This window comes from Pinus tabuliformis, chromosome 1_1 (assembly GCF_031772625.1).
Source record: "Pinus tabuliformis cultivar Carrire ecotype Pingquan chromosome 1_1, CPIR1, whole genome shotgun sequence".
NCBI lineage: Eukaryota > Viridiplantae > Streptophyta > Pinopsida > Pinales > Pinaceae > Pinus > Pinus tabuliformis.
This window is the reverse complement of record NC_142297.1, coordinates 805,730,383-805,756,140: the sequence shown is the minus strand read 5'-3', so window position 1 is coordinate 805,756,140 and position 25,758 is coordinate 805,730,383. Positions and strand designations below refer to the sequence as shown.

Below are 25,758 nucleotides of genomic sequence, written 5' to 3'. Positions count from 1 at the left end.
ACCCTACCTAACTAGGTGCCATATACTCTGCTTTTGCGCTGCTCAATGCCATTGATCTTTATTTCCTATTGAACCATGACACAACTGCTGAGCCCAACGAGAAACAACATCCGGAAGTACTCTTTCAGTCACTGACATTGCCAACCCAATATGAGTCTATGCAACCAATCAATCTAACTCCATCACATTTGACATAGTCCAAGCCATAATCCATTATGCCTTGTAAGTACCTCTACATGTTTTGCAGCCACCCAGTGTACACTCCTGGGCTCCATCATAAATTGGCTCAATGTGTTGATTGCAAAACAAATGTTCGGTCTAGTGTTGACCAGATACATCAATCAACCGATCAACTGACGATACAAGGTGGGGTTCAGCAACTCAGAATCAGAAGCATGCAATTTCTTCCAGTTGGTGATCATAGAAGTAGCCATAGGACTGCAAGCATCCATACGAAATGTCCTCAAGGTATCACCTACATATCTGCCCTGGCCCAAGAAGATGTCCGTCCTCCTGCCAAACCTCCAACCCCGAAAAGTAATGCATCAACCCCATATTAGTCATATCAAACTCTGAAGAAAGATCTCTCTTGCAATGCTGGATGAGCTTGTCCTCCCATGTAATAAACAAGTCATCCATCTACAAAACCAAAATGAGTGGATCGTCAGTTACCAAGGTAAAGTATAGGTTCGGATCTGCATCACTCTTCTGGAAACCCATTTGCTACAAGTAGGCATCTATCCTTGCGTACCAAGCCTTCGGTGTCTGCTTTAGTCCATACAAGGCTTTCTTCAGCCTACACACATGAGACTCCCTCCCATGCAACTCAAAGCCCTCAGGCTATTCAATGTACACTTACTACCGTATAACACCATTGAGAAAGGTAGTGTTCATGTCCATCTGGTGAATCCTCCATCCCATCTTAGCTGTTATAGAAATCACTTCTCTAATGTAAATATAACGAGCAACCAGTGCAAAGGTCTCGTCATAGTCAACTCCCCCTCCTTATGAGAACCCCCGAGCCACAAATCGAGCTTTGAACTTCTCCACGGTGCCATCCATAGCATGTTTGATCTTGTAGAATTATTTGGAAGTCACTACTGACTTCCCATCAGGACATGGCACTACCCCTAGACATCATTCTTCATGATAGAGGCATACTCCACTATGGCATCCTCCAGATCTGTTGACTGGCGGCCTCCTTAAAACTAGCTGGCTCTGTCTCCCAACATTTGCAACGAAGCCACCCAACCTCTCTGGAGGTCTGCTCTCCCTCACTAACCACTTGGATCTCCCCACTGCCTCCTGAGCCTGCTTCACGATCTTCCGAAGCCATCTTGGCTTCCTCTTCCCTATAGTAGTCTCCTATGGTGACATGGGAAAATCCTCAACTGGTGCCTCTCCTCCTGATGAGGAAAGCTCGACTATAACTAATGGAGATCCTGGACTTTGAGACACTGTGCCCGATGAACCTGTACCAAGTGATCCTGTACCAGGCGAAAATGTGCTCTATAAACCTATCACCCTTGAAGAGGGTGAACCTGTCACCCCTGAAGAGGGTGAACCATCTGATCTTCATGTACCATCTAAAACTCTTGAAACCTGTTGTGTGTGGTCCCTTGTTGAGGAGCCTGTTGCTCTACATGATCAACTTCTTGAGACCTCCTCAAAGCCCTCTCCTCCTTAAATGTCACATCCCGCCTAATGACAATCTTCCTCTATGAAGGAAGATATATATTGTAGGCTTTATTGGTCTCACTGTAACCCACTAGGATACCCCTCTTTGCAGTGGGTTCCAACTTTTCCCTCTTCTCCTCGGTGACGTATGAATATGTAAGGCACCCAAATACCCTGATGTGCCCAACTTCTGGCTTCTTGCCGGTATACACCTACTTAGGAGTCTTGCTCCCCAAGACTCTGTGTGGGATCCTGTTCTGCAAATAAACAACAATCATACATGCCTCGACTGATAAGAAGAAAGGTAAACTCTAATCATGCAACATCGCTCTAGATGCACCCACAATGGTCTTGTTCTTCCTCTTTGCCACCTCATTGTATGAAGGGTTGTAAGGCAAAATGAGCTCCCTCTTCATGCCAACACTCCCACAAAAATCCATCATCTCCACGGAAGTATACTCACCCCCATTATCTGATCTCAACACCCTGATTTTCCCCCTGTATGGTTCACCGTTCTCCACAAGAGCCTTAAACTCTTGGAATCTCTAGAAGACCTCATCCTTGGTCTTTAGGAAGTAAATCCAGGTCCTCCTCGAGTGGTCACCAGTGAATGTCACATAGTACTCATATCCACTCAATGAAACTTGGGACATAGGACCACATACGTCAGAATGAATAAAGTCAAGGCCTTGGTCTTTAGGAAGTAAATCCAAGTCCTCCTGGAGTGGTCATCAATGAATGTCACATAGTACTCATATCCACTTAATGAAACTTGGGACATAGGACCACATACGTCAAAACGAATGAAGTCAAGGATAACTGCAACTCTGCTGTCACTGCTCTCGAAAGGTGTCTTGGTGTACTTTCCCAAAGCACACCCCCTGCACACATCATGATGCTATGTGCTGAAGTTAGGCAAACCTCTAACTATCTCCCTTAACATCCTGAAAGCTCCATGGTGCAAGTGGGCCATCCTCCTATGCCATAGCTCACATAACTCACTGCTACTGATCTGTCCTATTGTAGCTCTAAGAGGTTGAAACATAAGTCTATACAGTCTCCCACTACAAGCTTCAATCACACAAGCAGAGTCGATCCTAGATCCCTTGGGATATATCAACACTCTTCCCTTCCGGAAGAGTACCTCATACCCCCTGTCCTCCAATCACACAAGCAGACTCGATATTGGATCCTCTGGGATATATCAACACTTTTTGAATAATGAATCCATATAGGTGGAATGTATTGAAAGAGTGTGGAATGACCTATTAAGGAGTTTTTTAACCCAACGTTTCAGACTTCAAAGTGATTCCATCATCAGGGGAACGCTTAATATCTTGAGAAGATTTAATGTAAAAGAGCTAATGATTTTTATGTATTCAATTTTTAAGAAAAGATAAGTTAGATATAGATTTTGCTTTGGATATTTGTAACTTCTCAAAATGAGATGCACTGTCCAACATGTCCCTTCCATGGCAGGACCTATGTATTCAATTTTTAAGAAAAGCTAGGTTAGATATAGATTTTGCTTTGGATATTCGTAACTTCTCAAAATGAGATGCGTTGTCCAACATGACCCTTCCATGCCAGGACTTGATGTTTTTGAATAATGAGTCCATACAAGTGGAGTGTATTGAAAGAGTGGAATGACCTGTTAAGGAGTTTTTTAACCCAACGTTTCGGACTGCAAAGTGTGTCCATTATCAGGGGAACGCTTAATATCTTGAGAAGATTTAATGTAAAAGAGCTAATGATTTATATGTATTCAATTTTTAAGAAAAGCTAGGTTAGATCTAGATATTTGTAACTTCTCAAAATGAGATGCGCTGTCCAACATGTCTCTTCCATGGCAGGACCTGATGTTTTTGAATAATGAGTCCATATAGGTGGAGTGTATTGAAAGAGTGTGAAATGACCTGTTAAAGAGTTCTTTAACCCAATGTTTCGGACTTCAAAGTGAGTCTATCATTAGGGAACGCTTAATATCTTGAGAAGATTTAATGTAAAAGAGCTAATGATTTATATGTATTCATTTTTTAAGAAAAGCTAGGTTAGACATAGATTTTGCTTTGGATATTTGTAACTTCTCAAAATTAGATGCGTGGTCCAACATGTCCCTTCCATGGCAGGACCTGATGTTTTTGAATAAAGAGTCCATACAGGTGGAGTGTATTGAAAGAGTGTGGAATGATCTTTTAAGGATTTTTTTAACCCAATGTTTTGGACTTCAAAGTGAGTCCATCATAACTTCTCAAAATGAGATGAGTCCATACAGGTGGAGTGTATTGAAAGAGTGTGGAATGATCTTTTAAGGATTTTTTTAACCCAATGTTTTGGACTTCAAAGTGAGTCCATCATAACTTCTCAAAATGAGATGTGTTGTCCAACATGTCTCTTCCATGGTAGGACCTGATGTTTTTGAATAATGAATCCATACAGGTGGAGTGTATTGAAAGAGTGTGGAATGACCTATTAAGGAGTTTTTTAACCAACGTTTTGGACTTCAAAGTGAGTCCATCATCACGAGAACGCTTAATATCTTGAAAAGATTTAATGTAAAAGAGCTAATGATTTATATGTATTCAATTTTTAAGAAAAGCTAGGTTAGATATAGATTTTGCTTTGGATATTTGTAACTTCTCAAAATGAGATGCGCTGTCTAACATGTCCTTTTCATGGCAGGACTTGGATGTTTTTGAATAATGAGTCCATACAGGTGGAGTGTATTGAAAGAGTGTGGAATGAGCTGTTAAGGAGTTTTTTAACCCAACATTTCGGACTTCAAAGTGAGTCCATCATTAGGGGAATGCTTAATATCTGGAGAAGATTTAATGTAAAAGAGCTAATGATTTATATGTATTCAAATTTTAAGGAAAGCTAGGTTAGATATAGATTTTTCTCTTGATATTTGTAACTTATCAAAATGAGATGCGTTGTCCAACATGTCCCTTCCATGGTAGGACCTGATGCGCTATCCAACATGTCCCTTCCATGGGAGGTCCTTCAAAAACATCAAGTCCTACCTTGGTAGGGACATGTTGGACAACACATCTCATTTTGAGAAGTTACGAATATCCAGAGCAAAATCTATATCTAACCTAGATTTTTTTAAAAATTGAATACATATAAATCATTAGCTATTTTACATTAAATCTTCTCAAGATATTAAGCGTTCCCTTGATGATGGACTCACTTTGAAGTTCGAAACATTAGGTTGTTAAAAAAATCCTTAACATGTCATTACACACTCTTTCAATACACTCCACCTGTATGGACTCATTATTCAAAAACATCAGGTCATGGAAGGGACATGTTGGACAACGCATCTCATTTTGAGAAGTTACAAATATCCAGAGCAAAATCTATATCTAACCTAGCTTTTCTTAAAAAATGAGTACATATAAATCATTAGCTCTTTTACATTAAATCTTCTCAAGATATTAAGCATTCCCCTAATGATGGACTCACTTCGAAGTCCGAAACGTTGGGTTAAAAAACACCTTGACAACTCATTCCACATTCTTTCAATACACTCCACCTGTATGGACTCTTTATTCAAAAACATCAGGTCCTGTCATGGAAGGGACATGTTGGATAGCGCATCTCATTTTGAGAAGTTACGGATATCTAGAGCAAAATCTAAATCTAACATATCTTTTCTTAAAAATTGAATACATATAAATCATTAGCTTTTTTACATTAAATCTTCTCAAGATATTAAGCATTCCCCTGATCATTGACTCACTTTGAAGTCCGAAATGTTGGGTTAAAAAACTCCTCTACAGGTCATTCCACACTCTTCAAAACACTCCACCTGTATGGACTCATTATTAAAAAACATCAGGTCCTGCCATGGAAGGGACATGTTGGACAACATATCTCATTTTGAGAAGTTACGAATATCTAGAGCAAAATCTATATCTAACCTAGCTTTTCTTAAAAATTGAATACATATAAATCATTATCTCTTTTAAATTAAATCTTCTCAAAATATTAAGCGTTCCCTTGATGATGGACTCACTTTGAAGTCCGAAACGTTGGGTTAAAAAACTCCTTAACAGGTCATTCCACACTCTTTCAATACACTCCACGTGTATATACTCATTATTCAAAAACATCAGGTCCTGCCATGAAAGGGACATGTTGGACAACACATCTCATTTTGAGAAGTTACAAATATCCACAGAAAAAATCTATATCTAACCTAGCTTTTAAAAAAAATTGAATACATATAAATCATTAGCTCTTTTACATTAAATCTTCTCAAGATATTAAGCGTTCCCTTGATGATGGACTCACTTTGAAGTCTAAAATGTTGGGTTAAAAAACTCCTTAACAGGTCATTCCACACTCTTTTAATACACTCCACTTGTATGGACTCATTATTCAAAAACATTAGGTCCTGCGATGGAAGGGACATGTTGGACAACGCATCTCATTTTGAGAAGTTACAAATATTCAGAGCAAAATCTATATCTAACCTAGCTTTTCTTAAAAATTGAATACATATAAATCATTAGCTCTTTTACATTAAATCTTCTCAAGATATTAAGCGTTCCCTTGATGATGGACTCTCTTTGAAGTCCGAAACGTTGGGTTAAAAAACTCCTTAACAGGTCATTCCACACTCTTTCAATACACTCCACCTGTATGGACTCATTATTCAAAAACATCAGGTCCTACCATGGAAGGTATATGTTGGACAACGCATCTCATTTTGAGAAGTTACAAATATCCATAGCAAAATCTATATCTAACCTAGATTTTCTTAAAATTGAATAGCTATAAATCATTAGCTCTTTTACATTAAATCTTCTCAAGATATTAAGTGTTCCCCTGATGATGGACTCACTTTGAAGTCCTGAAACGTTGGGTTAAAAAACTCCTTAACAGGTCATTCCACACTCTTTCAATACACTCCACTTGTATGGACTCATTATTCAAAAACATCAGGTCCAGCGACGGAAGGGACATGTTGGACAACGCATCTCATTTTGAGAAGTTACAAATATTGAGAGCAAAATCTATATCTAACCTAGCTTTTCTTAAAAATTGAATACATATAAATCATTAGCTCTTTTACATTAAATCTTCCCAAGATATTAAGCGTTCCCTTAATGATGGACTCACTTTGAAGTCCGAAACGTTGGGTTAAAAAACTCCTTAATAGGTCATTCCACACTCTTTCTTTATCAACACTTGTCCCTTCTGGAACAATAATTCATAGCCCCTGTCCTCCAAGCTAGAGACTGATATCAAACTCTTCTTCAACCCTAGAACATAAAGAACATTTGTCACCTTTAGAGGGGGTGATGACTCCCACTGAAATGAAACTGTCCCCATTCCTGCTGCTTTGACTTTAGAGTTGTCTCCAAGCATAACCTCCAAGTCAATATCATCCTCCAAAAGGCTTGTGAAGTGCTCTCCAACTCCAGTCATATGGCAGGATGCTCCTCTATCTATGAACCGTGCACAGGAAGATGTGACATGAGTGGATAAACTCACCACCCAAGAACACTCTGAATTAAGCATAGCCACAAAATCATCCACATCTGCGGAAGTTGCAACTCCCTGTTTCTTCTTACCCTTCTTGTTGGGACACTGAACAACATAGTGACCGATATTCCCAAAAGCAAAGCATTTCATGTTGCTCATGTCCTTCTCCTTAGCCTTTTGCTTCCCCTTCTCTTGCTTTGCTCCACTAGAACACCCGTCCTTGACTTTCTTACTTTTCTTTCCCTTTGTCGCAAGAGAAACATTCTCCTCTTCACCTCGCCCACCACTCTTGCTGCCCCCCTTTGCACTCCTCTTGATCTCCTCCAAGATGAAATCATCCCACATCCTCCTCGAACTAGGAAAGTTCTCTCTGGCCACCAAGCCGTGGATAAAGCCATCCCACTTGTCGATGAACCCACTTAGGCAATCCTAATCAACTACTCCTTTGGAACAACCTTTCTAATTGCAGCTAACCCATCCTTCACTTGTGAGACTTTGGTGAGTAAAGATGTCACACTGTCGGTCTTGGTCATCTTGGTGTTGTGTAACTTTTGTCTCAACATCATCTTCCTGTTCTCATTAGAACTCTGGTGTAAGGAGACCAAGGACTCCCACATTTGATATGCATATATCATCCTTGAAACATGAGGGAATAAAGTGTCCTTGATGGCATCTAGAAGGATCATCTTTTCCTTCACATTCTTCATGTTGAACTCCACTGAGATGGATCAGTGGGCGCTTGTACAGCTGCTTCAACAACATCCCACACTTCAACTTCCTCCAGTAAAAGAATAATCCTCTCCTTCCATGGGCCAAAGTTTTCAGCCCCTACTAATCTGTCCTCTACTCTCAACCCAGTAGCCATGACCCCACAACCAACAATTTGGAGCAAATCTGGGAGCTAGAACCTTCCTCCCTTTGAACTGCTGAAGTCTTTGGGTTTCTGACAAGGTTTTGGTTGGTTCTTTGAAGCAGAGTTTAATGTTGGCTTCCCTCTTTATCTGACTGAAATTTTGAGATCTGAGGCTTCAAACTTGCTTTGATACCATGTAGAAATTTAATGATATGCTCTCTTAACCTAGTTTACAATTTTGCAACGTGTTTCTTTAGGCCCAACCCACATGTTTTGTCATGCTGATATAAATTTCAGAATGCATTTATTGCAAACATAAAGAGTGCTACTTTTTCTCTTTCCTAAGAGCTGATAATTAATGCAAAAATAATGCAAACATTTAACACATAACAGAAACTAGTTTTTGGTAAGCTGATCCTGGAAAAACCCACGACCTCTTGTGGAAACTGGTCTTCAAAGGAGGATTTTATTGTTTGAGAAATTTAGAATAAGTACATAAAACAAACACAGTACTTATCTCCCTTTTCTACTGTAGCATTAAATGCTCTTTTCTGGAAATTTGTGCCCACTAAATTTTTCAAATTTCCATAAAATTACATGCCCATAAATTTAGCAAATCATCTCTGCCCCGCTCCTAGAATTTCATGCCTAGGTTTACCTCGAAATCTGTGTTGGAAGGTGCCTCGAATTTTGAGCTGAATGTGATCATTCTACCTCAAAAATCGTGCTTGGAAACTCCTTGTTTTTCGCATTGCCTGTGATTGCTATCCCAAAATTTGTGCCTCAAATTTCAGGCTTGACAGTAGAAAATTCCTCAAAATTTGAGCTATTCTGCTTGAATTTTGTGCTACATCTTGAAATTCATGCCTCCCTGCATCGAAATTTGTGCCTGCTATAGCTTTTATCTCCTCGACTTTTGTGTTGCTATACGACCTCCTCCTTGAAATTCGTGCCCCATTCTCACTGCTGCAATCTCTCTTCCTCCATGAAGTTTTTCTTCTCCTCTCTTCTCCTCATGCTTTCTCTCATGTGTGAAGTGAAGAATGAGCCTCCCTTTTCCTCTTTTGTCTACTTGGAAAAGATTGATTCTCTAATCCTATTATCCAATGGTTGCGATTTCATCCTTAAATCTATGATCCAATGGTTGAGATTTCATTCTCAAATCTCAAGATGTGTGGTTGAGATCAATTCTCCCAAATGAGCCCCCTCATACTTTTGTCTACTTGGAAAAGATTGAATCTCTAATCCTATTATCCAATGGTTGCGATTTCATCCTTAAATCTATGATCCAATGGTTGAGATTTCATTCTCAAATCTCAAGATGTGTGGTTGAGATCAATTCTCCCAAATGAGCCCCCTCATACGTTGGCCCATCACTTAAAAGTCTCCCAGTACCTTTTTCAAGTTGTGTACTTTTTTAATATTTCTCATAAAGTGATTTTTGACCTCATTTTAATATTAGAAAGTACACTTAGCACTATTCCAATTTTTCTCATAAAGTGATTTTTCACCTCACTTTAATATTAGAAATGTACACCTAGCACTTTTCACATAAATTCACTTTATAAAGTACAAGTGACTTTAATATTAGAAAAAAGTACATGGTACAACACTTTTAAATACTTTTTCCACCCATGACATTAATTTAACTCGTAAATATCGTTGAGACAAAAGTAATTAATGTGCTCACTCGGCTAAAAGGGATAAAAGCCTAGTAACACCTCTCCTTGTGTACTGTTTTCAACACATACTCTATTTATTTTGTTTCTAGGTCAAGCCTCCATTGAAGGCTTCTAGCTTTAAGTCATGAGTCATTGTACTTGTCATTATGTATTATGTTCTAGTCCCTTATTGGGCTTTTTGTATTAAATAAATAAAATTATTTTGATGTAATTTGGTCATCTACACCTCCACCATCAAGTCGGCCTGCCCATCCTTCATGTCGGCCTTAATGAAGAGATTTGACCTCATTGGGAGACTATATATAGAAGATCAACTTGAGTCATTATGGAATCAACCAATATAATTTGATTTACAACTTTGGAGAGAAAAAACATATGCGAAGCTTAGAAGAAGGAAGTCTAATCCTAACGAAATAGGAAGAGACACTTATCAAATAAAAGAAGTTGATTTTTTTCTCATTTTTTGTCACACATACGAGGAGATCTTAAGCAGAAGAGCGAAGGTGCAGGTTGCGATTTCAAATGTTGTAGAGAGGGTCGAGACCTTGTTTGATTCAGATTTTTGAAGGATAACTTGTGTTGAATTTTGAGAATTTGATTGTAGTTTGACTTGTCTACATGGGAGTCTAACGTGGTGGATTGGAGGATGTCTATATCTTGGTCAAAGGGTCCAGGTTGTCTCATTTGATTTTATTTTAAAGAAGGAAAGAAGAATTTTTGGGTTTTCCCCTAGGAGAGGGGTTTTGCCCTCGCTAAGTGCCTACATCTTGTGTGTCTGTCTTTGTGATCTTCATAGTTTTGGAAATTGTCTAGAAGATTAGAACTTAATAATAGAAGAAGACGTAATAAGAAATCACAAGAAATTTCCATGTTCAAGAGAAATCAAATTAAAGAAAACCCTAATAAGTTGCCATAAGGATTCCTCAACAGAGGGAACAAAACGATGGTCAAAACCCTTCCTTTCTCCAAGTCACCCAACAATCTACGCCAAATGCCTAAATGGAAAACAAGCATAAACACCTGATTGCACAATGAATAACATACCTTTTGGATCAAATTGTCCACCTTCTAACATGTGCTCTTGACAAATGGGCGAGGAAACATATGGATGATGTAGGTGGCGGAGATAAAATGGCACATCACATTGGCTACAAGGTGGCTGTTAGGGGTTGCTGGTTGTTGGCTAGAAGAAGATGATCAGGAGAAAAGTTTTCCTAGGTTTACCCTCTTTTGGTGGGTAACATTTGTCTCCAACTAGGACATGAGCTCACTGTAGAGTGTGTGAGCCAATAGCCATGTATTTGAATGGGGGGTTCATGAGAAATCCAACAATCTCCCGGGATGAAAACCTGTATCGTGTGCATCACAATATAACTATTGGAAGCATGTGCACTAGGCATACTTTTTCCATCAAATAATAAATCCATACAGAAAAGTAAATCTATCCTAGGTGCAAGTCTAATCTAAATGCAACTACTCTAACATGAGAACATAATATGATGATGTTAGCTATGCATAACATAATATGCAATGCTCCTACTCTACTATGCATTCTTTCTATGCATGAGCTAAGTATAGTCATATAGCCTATGTAACCAACATATCGTTAGATCAATATAAAAACACTTGTCCTTATGAACCATCATGAGGCAGGCCACCCAAATATTGCATTTTCAATCACGAGATTTACTTTACGAATGGTAAGGGTGGGAAGCGGGAACATATGAGGACCATGTATCAAGGATCATGGATGAAGAGGGACAAGAGGAATCCAACTTGCACCACCTTTCTCGCAACAAAAGAATGGAGAATTCAATGATCAAGCTCATAAAGTTTTGATGAAGAGTAAGCTTAGGCATATCCTCCTCATGACATGAAGAGATAGATGGTTATACATATCCACTCTAGCATCATCTTGATTATCGATGAAAGAACAAGGTGTGCTACAATCATCCTATCTTAGGAAGAACCACGACTCACTTTAAGGGCATTGGGGAGGCTCCCCAATTTCATGGTTCCCAAGAGATTAATTAAGAGGGGAATCAAGCTCCTCTTGGCGACTAATGACATCATGATCATTTGATTGAGTGTCATCATGAAACATATAAAATAGGCCTTTCCAGTGAGCCATTTATTGCCATGCAAATTTTCATGAGACTCAGATACAAAGTTGTCAGGGTGCACTTGAAATGCCTTGAAAGATGCTTGCTTCACCCTACAAGCATTGACTTTGAGGCTTAATGAAGAACTAGGGATAAAGATGCTTGCTTCACCCTACATGCATTGACTTTGAGGCTTAATGAAGAACTAGGGATTCGTTCTTCCAATGGAGTTGCCAAATAATGATTCATATTTTCGTTAGGGACGAAACACAGGCTATCGCCGAATAATGATCCATATTTTTGTTAGGGATGAAACACAAGCTACGGTTCTTCGCAACGACGCCAAAATGTTATCACAAAATCTAGCAAGCTTTGGAGAGGGAAACCCTCCAAGACAAAGGCTATACAAAGTGTTAACAATGGGGTAGAGGCCCAATGCCACCATATAGCCAAAACCCCCTTCTCTTTACGAATTTTCACTAATGGGAGGAGTCTTGATAAAGGAGGAATCACTTAGAATGGATATACTAATGATAAGGTGCAACGTAACCCTACTAAAGCTCATTCAAAGAGAGGCACACTAAAGGTACAAAGCTTCAAAGAAACAAAAGACTCTCAAAGAAAATCCCTAGAAAGGAAGTCTCAAGACCTATGATATTGAGATTTTCGATGGTGATAGGTATTCACAAGGTCAAGGCTCGAGAGAAAGGGTTTCTTACAATGATATTCAACCAAGCGAAGGCTTATAAAACCCTCAATAATGTCCTCAAGTTGAGGGAAAAAGAAACTAAGGTTTCCCTCTTAGAGCAACACATAGGACAAGAGATTTTATGGATGAAATTTGAGTGGATGCACACCAAATTGATAGGTTAGGTAGCCTAGACCTATCTCTTGATGTTTAGGCTCTCAAATTGCCAAAAAGCCTCTCCTTAAAAGTTTGCTCCAAGCCCTAGATTTTTGACATATCCTTAAAAGGATCGAATTTGAGAATAGAATTATGGAGAAAATTGAAGGTTGATCATTAAGTGATTGAACAGGTGCTTGATAAGCCTAATTTCCTTCAATGAAGGTGGAAATTTGATGCCCTAGCTATTGAAATTTCAACAATTACCCATTGAATGGAATAATAGATTTTTATGGATAATAACAAGAAGTACCCATTGAATGGAATAATGGATTTTTATGGATAATAACAAGAAGTACTCCACTAGGAACATTCGTACATGTTATACAATGAGTATCATATGCAATACTCAACTAGATAGCCTTTAGAGCTTATTTTCAACAAATTAGGACACGAACAAACATAATTTAGAGGTAACAATTCCATACATTAGACAATTCAAATTTTTCAACAATAGGGGCTTACAAGATAAAATGTAGTATATCCATACATTAGACCAAGAAATAGCTCTAAAGAATGTGAAAATCAACTTCCATACATCAAAATGCATCAAAGTATCTCCAAAATCACCCACAAAAAGAAAGTGTGAATTCTCTAAGACGTCTGAAATTCACAAGTTTGATGATGTTTGATCACAAATGGGTGATCTCTTATTTATACATGTCCTATTAACTCTAATTTAGCCTACAAGCCCCTAAAATCATAAAGTGATGGGCTAAAAACACCTCTAGGTCATGGGCCGACCTAATAACCAATGTGAAACATATTAATCAACCCATAAAGAGGCCGAAATGTTGACGTCATGCATGCGTAGGCCCTTCTAGTGCATGTATGGGGTTCCTTCAGTGACAAAGTGAGTGAGTGGGGTTGGCCGCTAGACCTCCATGAGCAAATTATCCTGTGGACCCCAATTTTGGGTTTGCGGCACAAAATCTAGTCTCATGGGTCTCCTCAAATACCCTAGTTCTGTCCAACATTGAGGGCGTTGAGGGCTTTGAGGATGGTCTATCCCTACCATGTCTTAAGGGGTGAGACAAACCTCATCTGGGCCTAGGATTAGTTTCCAAACCATGTCATCACTGCTAAGCCGACTAGGGCATGTTGGTCCAAGTGCATCATCTCGTGAATAATATGGGGCAAAGTACAAGCTTGCTGAGGTGCTAAGGGTGCCCATGGATATGAACGATGCTCTGTAAGTGATAAGAGTCCCATGGTTCTCAACGCTTCACCTATAGGGTGTCATTATGTTCCTCTAGTGGACTTAGGCCCCAATTAAGTTGCCCAAACCATGATGAAAACCACCTGCCAATCACACACAATGTCCAGTGTTGGATTTTCACCATTAGGTACAATAATCATTAGTGTATCTAAGTGGGAAAGCTTGTTAGTCAAAGACAAATTGACACTTCATATGGGGCTTCCCTTCCAAATTTGGGGCTCTGATCACGTAATAGTGTCACCTACCTTGATAGGAGTGGCTAATAGATGATACTATTATGTGTTGCCTCCTAAGGGGAAAGATAGGCCCCTATTACATCCCTCAATCAATAGGTGTCATTAATGATGGAACAGTGGGGGAACGAGGGGTCTCGGGTGGTGTGGAAAAATTCTAGAAAAAATCGAGATTACGATTTTTTGCCAATTTTTTCCCAGTTGAAAAAATCGGGATTAAATCGAAAAAGTCGGGATTAAATCGGGACTTTTTCCAAACAATTGTGAATGAGGTAGTTTTTTTTAACATTTTTTTTATTTTTTTTGAGAAAGTCGAGATTTTTTTTGAAAAAGTCGGGATTTAAAAAAAATGAATATTTTTTTAATTTTGTCGATTTAAAAAAAAAACTCCAGACTTAAACAACTTTTTCAATTTCTGGACCCTTGCCGATTTAATCCCGACTTTGACTTTTTCCACATTTGTCTCGAGGCCATATGCCATGATCAAAGGGGTAGCAATAATGAGGAAATACACATTCTGGGCATGCAACTGTGAGGAGGGAGCGGTACATCCCTCAAGCAATAGGTGTCATTAATGATGGAACAGTGGGGGAACGAGGTGTCTCGGGGGCATATGCCATGGTCAAAGGGGTAGCAATAATGAGGAAATACACATTCTGGGCATACAGATGTGAGGAGGGAGCAATCGTAGATGCATGTGTTACCCTAGCCTTTGTTTTTCCACCCCTTTAATTACCTTTTGCTTTTTCTTGATTTTTTCTTTATATTACTGCTTGAAGCTCTAGGAAATGAGAGGATGTTGTGAATAATGTGTAGCAGTGGTTACCCCCGTAAAAGTGGGATAGTTCATTGCCCACTAGGGACATGCAAGGGTTCCTTTTATGATGTGATGGGGAGACATTGGCCCTAGGAACTGGGTGATGGCCATAATAATAAGGAGTAGAGATCATGCTTGGCTTTTTCCCACATGCTAATTTTAATGTCCCAACCATCGTTTGCATTTTATAATTTTCTTTTTCCTTTGCTTGTGGCCATGACATGATTTTTACTTTTCTTTTAGCTACATCAAGCTCTGGGGCAATGTGTTCAAGCCTGACCCAGATATGTGAACAAGGGTAGGGGGGTGATAGAACCTTGTGGACCCATGTTCATGTGAACCCAGAGAGGGAAGGTGGAGTATAGGGATTGGAATGTATAGAGGGAAATGATAAATATGGAGCAGTAAATGGGGAACACACTATCTCACTTTGGGTTTCCCATGTAGTGCCCTTCCTAAAACCATGGGCTATTAGGGGAGGTCCCACTAGACTAGGATTGAAGATTAACCCCCTATTTAGGGGTGAGGGAACAAAACCACAGTCAAAACCCTTCCTTCTTCCAAGTCACCCAACAATCCACGCCAAATGCCCAAATGAAAACAAGCATAAGCACCCGATTGCATAATGAATAACATACCTTTTGGATCAGATTTCCCACCTAACATGTTCTCTTGAAAAATGGGTGAGGAAACATATGGTTAATGCAGGTGGTGAAGATAGAATGACACATCACACCTACTACAAGGTGGCTATCAGGGGTTGCCAGTCGGAAGAAGATTATTAGGAGAAAAGTTCTCCTAGGGGTACCCACTTTTGGTGGGTAACATGAATGGCGCTATCTCAATGAGGCTTTCCCAAGTAGTAACCTCCCTAAAGCCACAGGCCATTAGGGGAGGTCCCACTAGAGTAGGATTGAAGATTAACTCCCCATTTAAGGTGAGGGAACAAAACCACAGTCAAAACCCTTCCTTTTTTCAAGTCACCCAATAATCCATTTCAAATGCCCAAATGAAAAACAAACATAAGTACCCAATTGCATAATGGATAAAGTACCTTTTGGGTTGGATTGCGCACCTTCCAACATGTGCTCTTGACAAATGGGTGAGGAAACACACAAATGATGCAAGTGGCGGAGATAAGAATGGCACATCATATCGGCTACTCGGTGGCTGTCAGGGGCTGCTGGCTGAAAGAGATGAGTGAAAATACCCCTATGGAGTCACCCACTTTTGATGGGTAACATGTCCCATATCCAACAACTCTTTAATGGTCTTCTCAATTTCTTCCATGTACCGTTTGGGATGGGTATAAGTTGTGATCATTGACTTAGCCCCTTCTTCCATTTCTATTGTATGCTTGAATTCCTTGTCTAGTGGTTTACTTGGTGGGATCTCTCTGAATACCTTTTGATGCCTGTTTAATGATGTTTGAATATTTGTTAGGTATTGATTCCCATCATATGGAAGTTTTTGCTTCGTCACTATGTAATGCACAACCCATGTTATGTCTCGATACCAGATTATACCTTCCATATTTTTAGCCTTGACCACTCTTTGGAGCATTGTTGGTAATATCTCTCAATACTACCCATCATCCATTTGGTGTGATGAACTCCATCTCCATAGTGCAGTAGTTATTCCAGTGCTTTCCTATGGAATTGAGTCACTGGACGCCCAACACCAGGTTGGCATTAACTATTTCCACCACATAGAAGTCACTAGTGAGGGTGTAATTCCCCATTCTTATCTCCATTTGAGGGTCCTTCCTTAAACATGCCATTCTACATCCTCTAGCCTCCTCCACATCAAACTCTTCAAATTCTTTAGTCGGCAAGTGCCTTCGGGCTACCAATGTTGCATCTATGAAATTATGGGTAGATCTGCCATCAATGAGAATAGTAACTTGTTGCCCTTTCAACATTCTAACTTAGGAAGTAATCTGGGAACATGAGAGCTTGGCTAGGGTTGCCCCTTTTGGTTCCAATCATGGAGGTTCTTCGTTGCTACTGCTATGCTCGTCATCGTGAATTTCTTCTTGCTCTTCTTCTTCTTCACTCTCTGACATCACCTCTGTGTAGTGGAATTTTCCCTTGCCCATGCACCCATGTCTAGGAACCTATGGTTCCTTGCAGCTATAACAAAGTTTCTTCCTTCTTAATTCCTCTCTTGATTCCTCCGCCTTATTCTTTCCTTGCCATGTTTTCTTTCCTTCCTCTTTGGGGGAGGAGTGAATCTGATCTGGTCAATTCCATGTTTTATCAACTCCATTGATTTATCAACCTTAACTAGGTCAATTCTATTTTTTTGGAAGTATCCCGACGTAAGTGTATCATCAAGCTCAAGTTCCTCTTTGTAAGAGAATCTAGAATCTTATTCACTGCACAATAGGTTATGAACTTGTCTCCATGACATCTTATCATGCATGTTGTACATGCGTCTCCTCAAGTCCATGAGGCTCATCTAGTTCCTCACTAGAATATATAAGTGTCATAGGATCAACAAGCAACTTGTAAAGGCCACCTGTTCGCACACCTCCAACCAAACTCCATAGACTACCTAGACTATAAGCATTGATAGTGCAATGTTGTCCTTCAATTGTAAAGGCCACCCATTTGCACACCTCTAACCAAATTCCATAGACTACCTAGACTATAGGCATTGATAGTGCAATGTTGTACTTTAAAAGCAACTCTACATTGTGTTAGAAATTGTAAAATGGCGGCTATTATATCTTATTTTATTTATCCTTGATACTTTCTTTTGAATCTTTAGTTATCTTCTTTATGTTCTTAGTTAGATCTTTTCTTCAAACAATATCAAGGAACAACAGCAACAAAAGAGTCACGAATATGGGCTCTCAGCCACGACAGAACGCCTCCAAGGGGAAGAACTTGAAAACTTTTCTCTTCTTAGAATCTCCTTCAAATTGTTGAGAAATGGCAACAAGAAATTCTAGTTTAATTTGTCCTTGAATTAAACTTGTCCTTGAATTAAACTGTGAATTAAAATATAATTATTTTCTCATAGCAATTTGAAAATAATTAATTAAGTTTAATTAACTTAATTAATTTAGGAAATTCGAATTGGAAGTCTTTTAGAATACATGTATATGTTCTCCCTAACTTATAGGAGTTCAAGATGAGTTATGAATGAGTTGTAATTAGTTAACTCAGTTTATTGAATTAAGTCTAGTTAAATTAGTTCCAATTAGTTTCAGGAACTAATAATGAGTAAACAGTGAGTTCGGACACTAGTGACCAAATTAGTGCTACTCTAGTTAACTGAAGATTCCACCATCAGAAACTCATACATGTCGATTTTGAGAAAGACCCAGTTGAGACTAGAGTGCAGGGACAGTGTACTATTTGTTTTAGATTTTTATGAGTTGTGCTGATAGTGCATGCATTCATGCACTGATCCTTGAGTGATTGAGTCATTTTTAGAGGCTTTATTTCCCTTTAAATACAAGCTATTCTCCATAGGAATTTCACAGTGGAATAGAGACTTGGAGAGCTTGTGAATTGGCTAAGATTTGGCCTTGAGCTTGCTTATGAGTTGGAGATTGAATTTGCTGAGTGCTGAGATTGTTCTAGAGAGAACAAGCATTGTAATTTCATCTTGATTTTCCGGATTAATACAAAACAGATAGTGGGGTTTTGAGCTGTGGCTTTCCCCGGATATTTATTGTGTTATGTGCCTTTGATTCTCTTCCTCTATTGATTATTGTTTGCTCGATGTTTATGGGCTTCCGCTGTAAAGAGTAGAAGTAGATTCTTGTTTCTTGCTTTAGAAAATTGCATTAACTTGTGAATCTACATGGTTTTTTACATGGTATCGGAGCAAGATTGTTTTTTGGTCTGAGAGTTTGCAGAGAAGTTCTGAGAATTTCTGTGCAATTTTTTCAGAAACAAATTGCAAATTTGGATTCCTTGGGAAAAGATACCCAAATTCAAAAAAAAATCCGCCAAATCGGAGTTCAGATGTGGGAGATATCGTTGATTTAAAATTAGCTCTCTAGAGGAGATTTCAAAATTTTGAGTTTCTGGGTTACAGGTGAGAAAGTCGAATTTGCATACATACTTTAGGATCGGTAGATGGCATTCCATGAGTTGAGGCTTGAGTATGCCTTGGAAGGCAACTCGAATTTTATAGCCTGGAGGGACATGATGGAGGCTGTGCTATAAGATAATGGCTTGAAGGAATTCATTAATCAAGAAATCCCCAAGTCAGTAGCTACGGATGCACAAAACTTGGCCGAAAGGAAGAAGTGTGTGGTGAAAGCAAGGCGGATAATCCTTGAGGGAGTTCGAGACCACATTGTCTTGGGTCTCCCTGGCAAGGAAACTCCGCATGCTATGTGGAAAATTTTAACGAACTTGCATCAGAATAACAGTGATCAAAGGAAGTTGGCACTAAAGGATAAATTTCGTAAAATCAAAATGGAGAAAGGCAAGACGGTTCTAAAGTACTTGACCAAGTTCAGTCAATGTTGGGATGAACTTGGAAGTGTTGGAATCATAGTTGTCGAGGAGGATATGGTGAGCCTCTCTTCATGGAATCCTAAAGAGTTGACATAGTTATGAGGACTTTGTCATTGGTTGGGAGAAGCTGCCAGATTGGGAACGAATATGGTTGGATTTGATGCAGTATGAGATCAGGAGGAACACCGGGGATGGCTCTTCATCAAAGACTGATAATGAAGAGAATTGTGCCTTAGCTATTAAGGCAAGGAAGGGGAAAGGTAAAATTTCTCGTTCCAAATCAGATCCTTATCATGGAGGTGAGAAGAAGGACATGAAGAAAGTTAAATGCTTTCATTGTCACAAGATGGGTCACCTTGCTACATATTGTCCATTGAAGAAGTCCAAGGAGAAGTCCTCAGGAGGAGTGGCGGGTGAGGGCTTGGCCTCCCAATTTGAATTGGAATTTTCCGTCATTGCATGCATGGTGTCTTCAATTGTGGGAAGTGTCTGGTACTTAGACAATGGAGCTTCTTTCCACATGACTAGCGACAAAGAGTTATTCAGTGAATTGGAGGAGAAAGATCTCAAGATGCATATCGAGATGGGTGATGATGGTAAGTATAGTGTTTTTGGTGTGGGCACTATTACTTTTCAAAGGGAGCATGCGGCTTGACTCACCTTGAAGAATGTTATGCATGTACCCAGACTGACGAAGAACTTGGTATCCGTTGCTATGCTTGAGGATAGAGGCTATGATGTGATCTTTTCAAAAGGAAAGGCGTTCCTTCGACACATAGCCATGGGTCAAGTAAAGAAGATATGGATTCGAGTTCAGAATCTCTATAAGATAGAGGTAGAGGATTGTGCTGGTTTGAGTTCAAAAGCGGAAAAGATGTTGAGTCGAGAGTCGGCGAGTTGTGGCACAGGTAATTGGGCCACTTGCATCGTGGGGTTTTGAAGATATTGCAACAAATATCTACTGGTCTTCCCAAAGGTACGCTTGAGCAAGTTGATACATGCAAGGGTTGTACTTTGGGAAAATACACTAAGTCTTCCTTTGGAGATAGAGACAGTCGAGCAGAGTCTATTTTGGAGAGAGTCCATTCAGATGTGTGTGGACCATTCTCGACAGTGTCCACCGCCAAACATAGGTATTATGTTATATTTGTAGATGACTATTCTCGTAAATGTTGGATATTTTCATGCAGAGAAAGGATCAGACATTCACAAAGTTTTGTGAATTCAAAGCATTGGTCGAGAAAGAGTCAGGCAAGAAGGTTAAAGCTCTACGGAGTGATAACGGTGGAGAATATGTCTCCAATGAGTTTAAGAACTTCTGTGCAGCGGAAGGGATTAAACGAGAGTTGACGACACCTCATAACCCTCAACAAAATGGGGTTGTTGAGAGGAAGAACATGAGCATAGTAGGGGCAGCAAGGGCGATGTTGCATGATCAGGGCCTACCACTACACTTGTGGGCTAAGGCATGCAACACAACGGTTTATGTTCAGAACCGTAGCCCACATCGGATACTTGAGAGTAAAACACCAGAGGAAGCTTATTTTGGTAAGAGGCCAGATGTTGGTCACTTCAGGATTTTTGGTTATCGGTTTATTGCCATGTGACCAAAGATGCACGGAAGAAGCTTGAGCCAACAAAAGAGTTGGGGATATTTGTGGGGTAAACTAATACTCCCCATAAATATCAGGTGTACATGCAAGCCAGTCGGATGACAGTGGTTTGCAGGGATGTCGAGTTTGATGAGGATAAGACCATGCGAGTATCCTTGAGAGGGAGCTTGAGCTACATGCGGAGGAGGAACTTTTAGTTCCTAAGGTTGAGGAGCCACAGATTGATGTGGAGCAGCCACATGCAGAGGTTCCAGGAGTGGAGACATCCACTTAGGCAGAGTCTTCTAGAGAGGGAAGAAAGCACACTAGAGAGGCTGACAGATTGTTGGATGATGCACGGGGGAATGTAGGAGCACCCTCTTCTCTACGCAAACAGAGGAGGTCACCAGAGAGGTACACTAGATACATGGCACTTATGGGTGCATGTGTTGTGACAGAGCCATCTTCCTTTTAGGAAGCAGATGCAGCAACCAGTTTGGGTTGATGCGATGGTGGAGGAGTATGAATATAGTTCGAAATAGTGTTTGGGATGTGGTCTCAAGACCGGAGGACAAGTCAGTTGTGAGCCCCTGTTGGCTTTACAAGGTAAAGCAAGCTGCAAATGGTAGTGTGGAGAAGCGTAAGGCTAGATTTGTGGCCCGTGGTTTTTCAAAGGTAGAGGGGATTGACTATGATTAGACCTTTGCTCCTGTTGCAAGGTACTTATCTATCAGATCTATTTTGGCACTATCAACACAGATGGGTTGGGAGATCTATCAGATGGATGTGAAGACTGCCTTCCTCAATCGCTTGATTGAGGAAGAGGTGTACATAGAGCAGACCGAAGATTTTGAAACCTTGGACCGTGAGTCGCATGTGTGCCAACTCAAGAGAGCATTGTATGGGCTAAAGCAAGCACCCCGTGCTTGGTACACTAGGATAGATAGCTACTTCACTGGGTTGGGCTTCACGAAGAGTGAAGCAGATGTGAACATGTATCACATAGTGGTGGAAGGTAAGCTTTTGATCATTGTACTTTATGTAGATGATCTCATACTGACAGGTGATGAGAAGCTCATCAAATCTTGCAAGGAAGACCTTGCAAGAGAGTTTGAGATGAAGGACATGGGGCTCATGCATTACTTTCTTGGCATGGAGGTATGGCAGGGAGATGGAGAGTTGTTTGTTTCTCAAGGCAAGTATGCCAATGAGATACTCAGGAGATTCCGCATGGAGAGCAGTAAACCCATGGAGACTCCTCTAGCTGGTAATTGGAGGAAGGAGGATGCTACTTCAGGAGAAGTAGTGGAAGCTACTGTTTACAGGCAACTTGTGGGTTCACTCATGTATTTGGTGAACGCACGATCAGATATGTGTTATGCAGTTAACCAACTTAGTCAAGCGATGGTTAGGCCTACCAAGCTGTATTGGAAGGCGACAAAGCATGTATTGAGATCAGTGTTTTTAAAACCGGAACAGGGGACCGGACCGGTCCACCTAATGAACCGGTTTACCGACCGGAACCGGTCTAACTGGGACTGGTTTGGTCTAAACGAACCGGTTTTTAAAAAATACATTAAATAATTAATTTTTAATGAAACAAAACTATTTTTAAGATGTAAAACCATGATTCCAAGCCAATAGAGACAAAATATGCAAAGTTTGCTCATTTATATACCATGCAAAGGTGAATATATCAAAATGGCACCGAGTGCAATACATATCATCGACAAAATAGCAAAATACATAAGAAATGAGGCTCTAAATGGCCTATAAAGTCCAAAAACAATGCTGCAAGCTATGAGGCCATTGGCCTACTACAAGTCTACAGTGTACACATGATCAATCATCAAGTCCATCACCACTACTAGACACAGGATCATCATCAGGAGCTACATAGACATCATCTGGTTCAGAGTCTGAGGATGCCTCTGCCTCATCTGCAACATCAGTATCAATGCCACCAATGACAATAGAAGTGGACCTAATGGAAGCACGAGTTTTTCGACCTGCACGACTAGTGCCTTCCATTGGTTCCTTGCCTTTCCTTGATGCCGCTACTGATCCTGGTTCTGATGCCGCCACATAATCTGCATCATCCTCCGCTAAAGCCATGTCGATATCAAAATCAGCCTCAAACACAGGATCTTCAGTCTCCTCCACCCATTCTGATGTTGGATCAATATCGTCCAACACAATGGGATCTAGATCAGGTGATTTGCTCATCATTTGGTTCCTCCTCAGTCGAAGGTTGTATTGCACAAAAACAAGATCATTTAACCGTTTTTGTTCCAAACGGTTTCTCTTCTTCGTGTGTATGCGCTCAAAAACAGACCAATTGCGCTCACAACCTGAAGCACTGCAAGTTTGACTGAGGACTCTAATTGCAAACCTTTGCAATTGAGGACACTGGCCACCAAATGACTCCCACCAATGTGCTGCAAAGAAAAAGACAATAATTAGTAACTTAGTTTATAATTTGAATCGTAAAGAACGTAAACAATTTTAACTTGAAATGAAAAACAAAATGGAAATTGGAATTGCTTACCTGGTTGGTCCACATCTCTTGCCATCTTTGCCAAGTTTTTGCCAAAAGTACCACTTGCTTGATTGAAAATAGTAAGCTGTCTATGTATATCCAACTGGTCTACATGGTTAGGGACCATGCGCTCCAAGCAATCAATCAATCCAGCTCTGACCTCCCCATCATGCTGATCTCCTAGCCGATTTTTATAGTGATACCTTGGGTTCAAAAAATACCCGGCTGCATGTATAGGACGATGGAGTTGATTGTTCCATCTGTTATCAATGATCTCCCATATACGGCCATATTTAGCTAACCTGTCATTGTAAGCTGCCCGTATCTGCTCCTTTGCCTGATCCATAGCTTCATAAATGTAGCCCATGGCCAATCTTTCCCCATCCACCAACCTTAGCACCTTAACAAGGGGCTCGGTAATTTTCACAAGCTCTACAGACCTTTTCCAAAAATAAGTGTCTAACACTTTCTTTTTGGTGTCTTTTCCATCTGGTCTACGAGCCCACCGAGATTCAGACCATTCATCAGAGGAAAACATTTTCTGCAAGTTTCTATGTTGACCATTGAGACATTGCAATGTGAGGAAGTGAGTTGCAAATCTCGTAATTGCAGGCCTAACAAGCTCTTTGCCTCCAGTGTGTTTCCTCATTAGGCTCAATACCCATGAGTGGTTGTAAATGTATTTTGTAATGCACTTGGCATGCTCTACAGTGTTTTTTACCCACTCCACCTTGCCTATATCCTCAAGCATGAGGTCTATGCAATGTGCAGCACATGGAGTCCAAAATATGGTGTTATATTTGGCCTCAAGCATCTTTCCAGCAAGAACATAGTTTGAGGCATTATCAGTGATGACCTGCACAACATGCTGCTCCCCAACTTCCTGAATAATGTTATCCAAAAGCTCAAATAGAAGGCTTGCATCCTTTACCCTATCAGATGCATCAACTGATTTCAAAAACATGGTTCCTTGAGGGCAAGAAACAAGGAAATTAATGATAGTGCGGTTCTTTCCATCGGTCCATCCATCTGACATAATGGAACAACCTGTTTTGACCCATGACTCTCTAAACTCAGCCAAATACTCATCAATGGAAGATATCTCTTTTTGCAAAAGAGATCCCCTCAAGTCATGCATACTAGGGCCTTTGAAGCCCTTTCCTGCAGCTATAACAGAGTCCCACATAGCTTGGTAATAAGGTGAGCGAGCAACATTAAATGGGATATCTGAATCATACCACCATCTAGCAATGTATTGGTGAGAAGTTTCTTTGCATTGTTTTTTCCAATGCTGATCCAAAGTGGGTTGAGAACTTGGCTGGGAGGAAGTGGGATTAGATTTAGAAGAGGCAATGTTGGCAGAAGATGAGAAATAACTTTGGATGTTTGGTCTCTTTGCTCCTTTTGATGGTTGGCCAACTCCAACAGAAGGATGAACATAGTGAAAGGGGTCATTGGTGGAAGGGATAGAAGTGGAGTCTTGAATCTCATAATCATCATACCCACTCTCTTTCATAAGATTCATGGCTTCCATTAATCCCCTCTTCCTTGCAATTTCATCTTGGATGGCCTTCTCCCTAGCCTTATCCTCATAAAATTTTTCAAGCTTGGCAATGTATTCTGCCCTAATAGGACCTAACAGTTCTTTTGGTGCATCACATGGCTTTACTTGGCCTCTTACCCCAGCCAAGTGTTGTTTCAACCTAAGAATACCCCCACCTCCAATAGATTTATGGCATAATTTGCATATCATTTTTCCCTCAATTACATCACAATGAACCCATGCACTGTCCTTTCCTTTTGGAGCCATGTTTGCTTGAAATAATAACAATTTGCAAAGAAATCTGCCATTTAAAAAAAAAATTGCAGCTAAGGAACATGGAAAACCAATGATAAATGTAGGAAAAAAAATGCACATGCAAGCTACAAAAATTGATAGCATAGAGCTAGAGAGTTCATAGGCTTAGCATAGATGATAGATCATTGAAGTGAGAAGTTTATAGCACAAAAAAAATAATTCATGGACAGCAGACCCAAATGAGGAATTATCAAGTGCAAATCCTTACCTGGAAATGCAAAGTAGCTCCCTTAGCCTCCTCTTGATGATGGCAACTACACTGACAGCTACACACTATCTCCAAAATAGCTCCAACTCCAACTCCA

General features: G+C 40.1%; 1 protein-coding gene and 1 long non-coding RNA gene across 2 annotated transcripts in view; one reads left to right on the top strand and one right to left on the bottom strand.

Moving 5' to 3' along the window:
* Positions 1–25,758, top strand: part of LOC149216465 (uncharacterized) — a 117,810-nt gene that overhangs the window by 60,689 nt on the left and 31,363 nt on the right. The gene's annotated exons all lie outside the window — the stretch shown is intronic.
* Positions 7,877–24,781, bottom strand: LOC149216466 (uncharacterized). The gene is made up of 3 exons (XM_089393127.1): positions 23,605–24,781; positions 23,099–23,494; positions 7,877–8,016 (listed from the first exon to the last, which is right to left on the bottom strand). Exons 1-3 carry the CDS (start codon positions 24,779–24,781, stop codon positions 7,877–7,879), a joined length of 1,713 nt encoding a protein of 570 aa, XP_089249253.1.

Excerpts from the sequence above, each read along its gene's own strand:
- LOC149216466 (XM_089393127.1), bottom strand. The coding sequence starts at position 24,781 with ATGTGGGACTCTGTTATAGCTGCAGGAAAGGGCTTCAAAGGCCCTAGT. Across the intron at positions 23,495-23,604 it reads AAGAGATGTGGACCAACCAG|CACATTGGTGGGAGTCATTT; the intron begins GTAAGCAATTCC and ends TTTTCTTTGCAG. Across the intron at positions 8,017-23,098 it reads AGTAGCGGCATCAAGGAAAG|AGGACAGATTAGTAGGGGCT; the intron begins GCAAGGAACCAA and ends GGTTGAGAGTAG.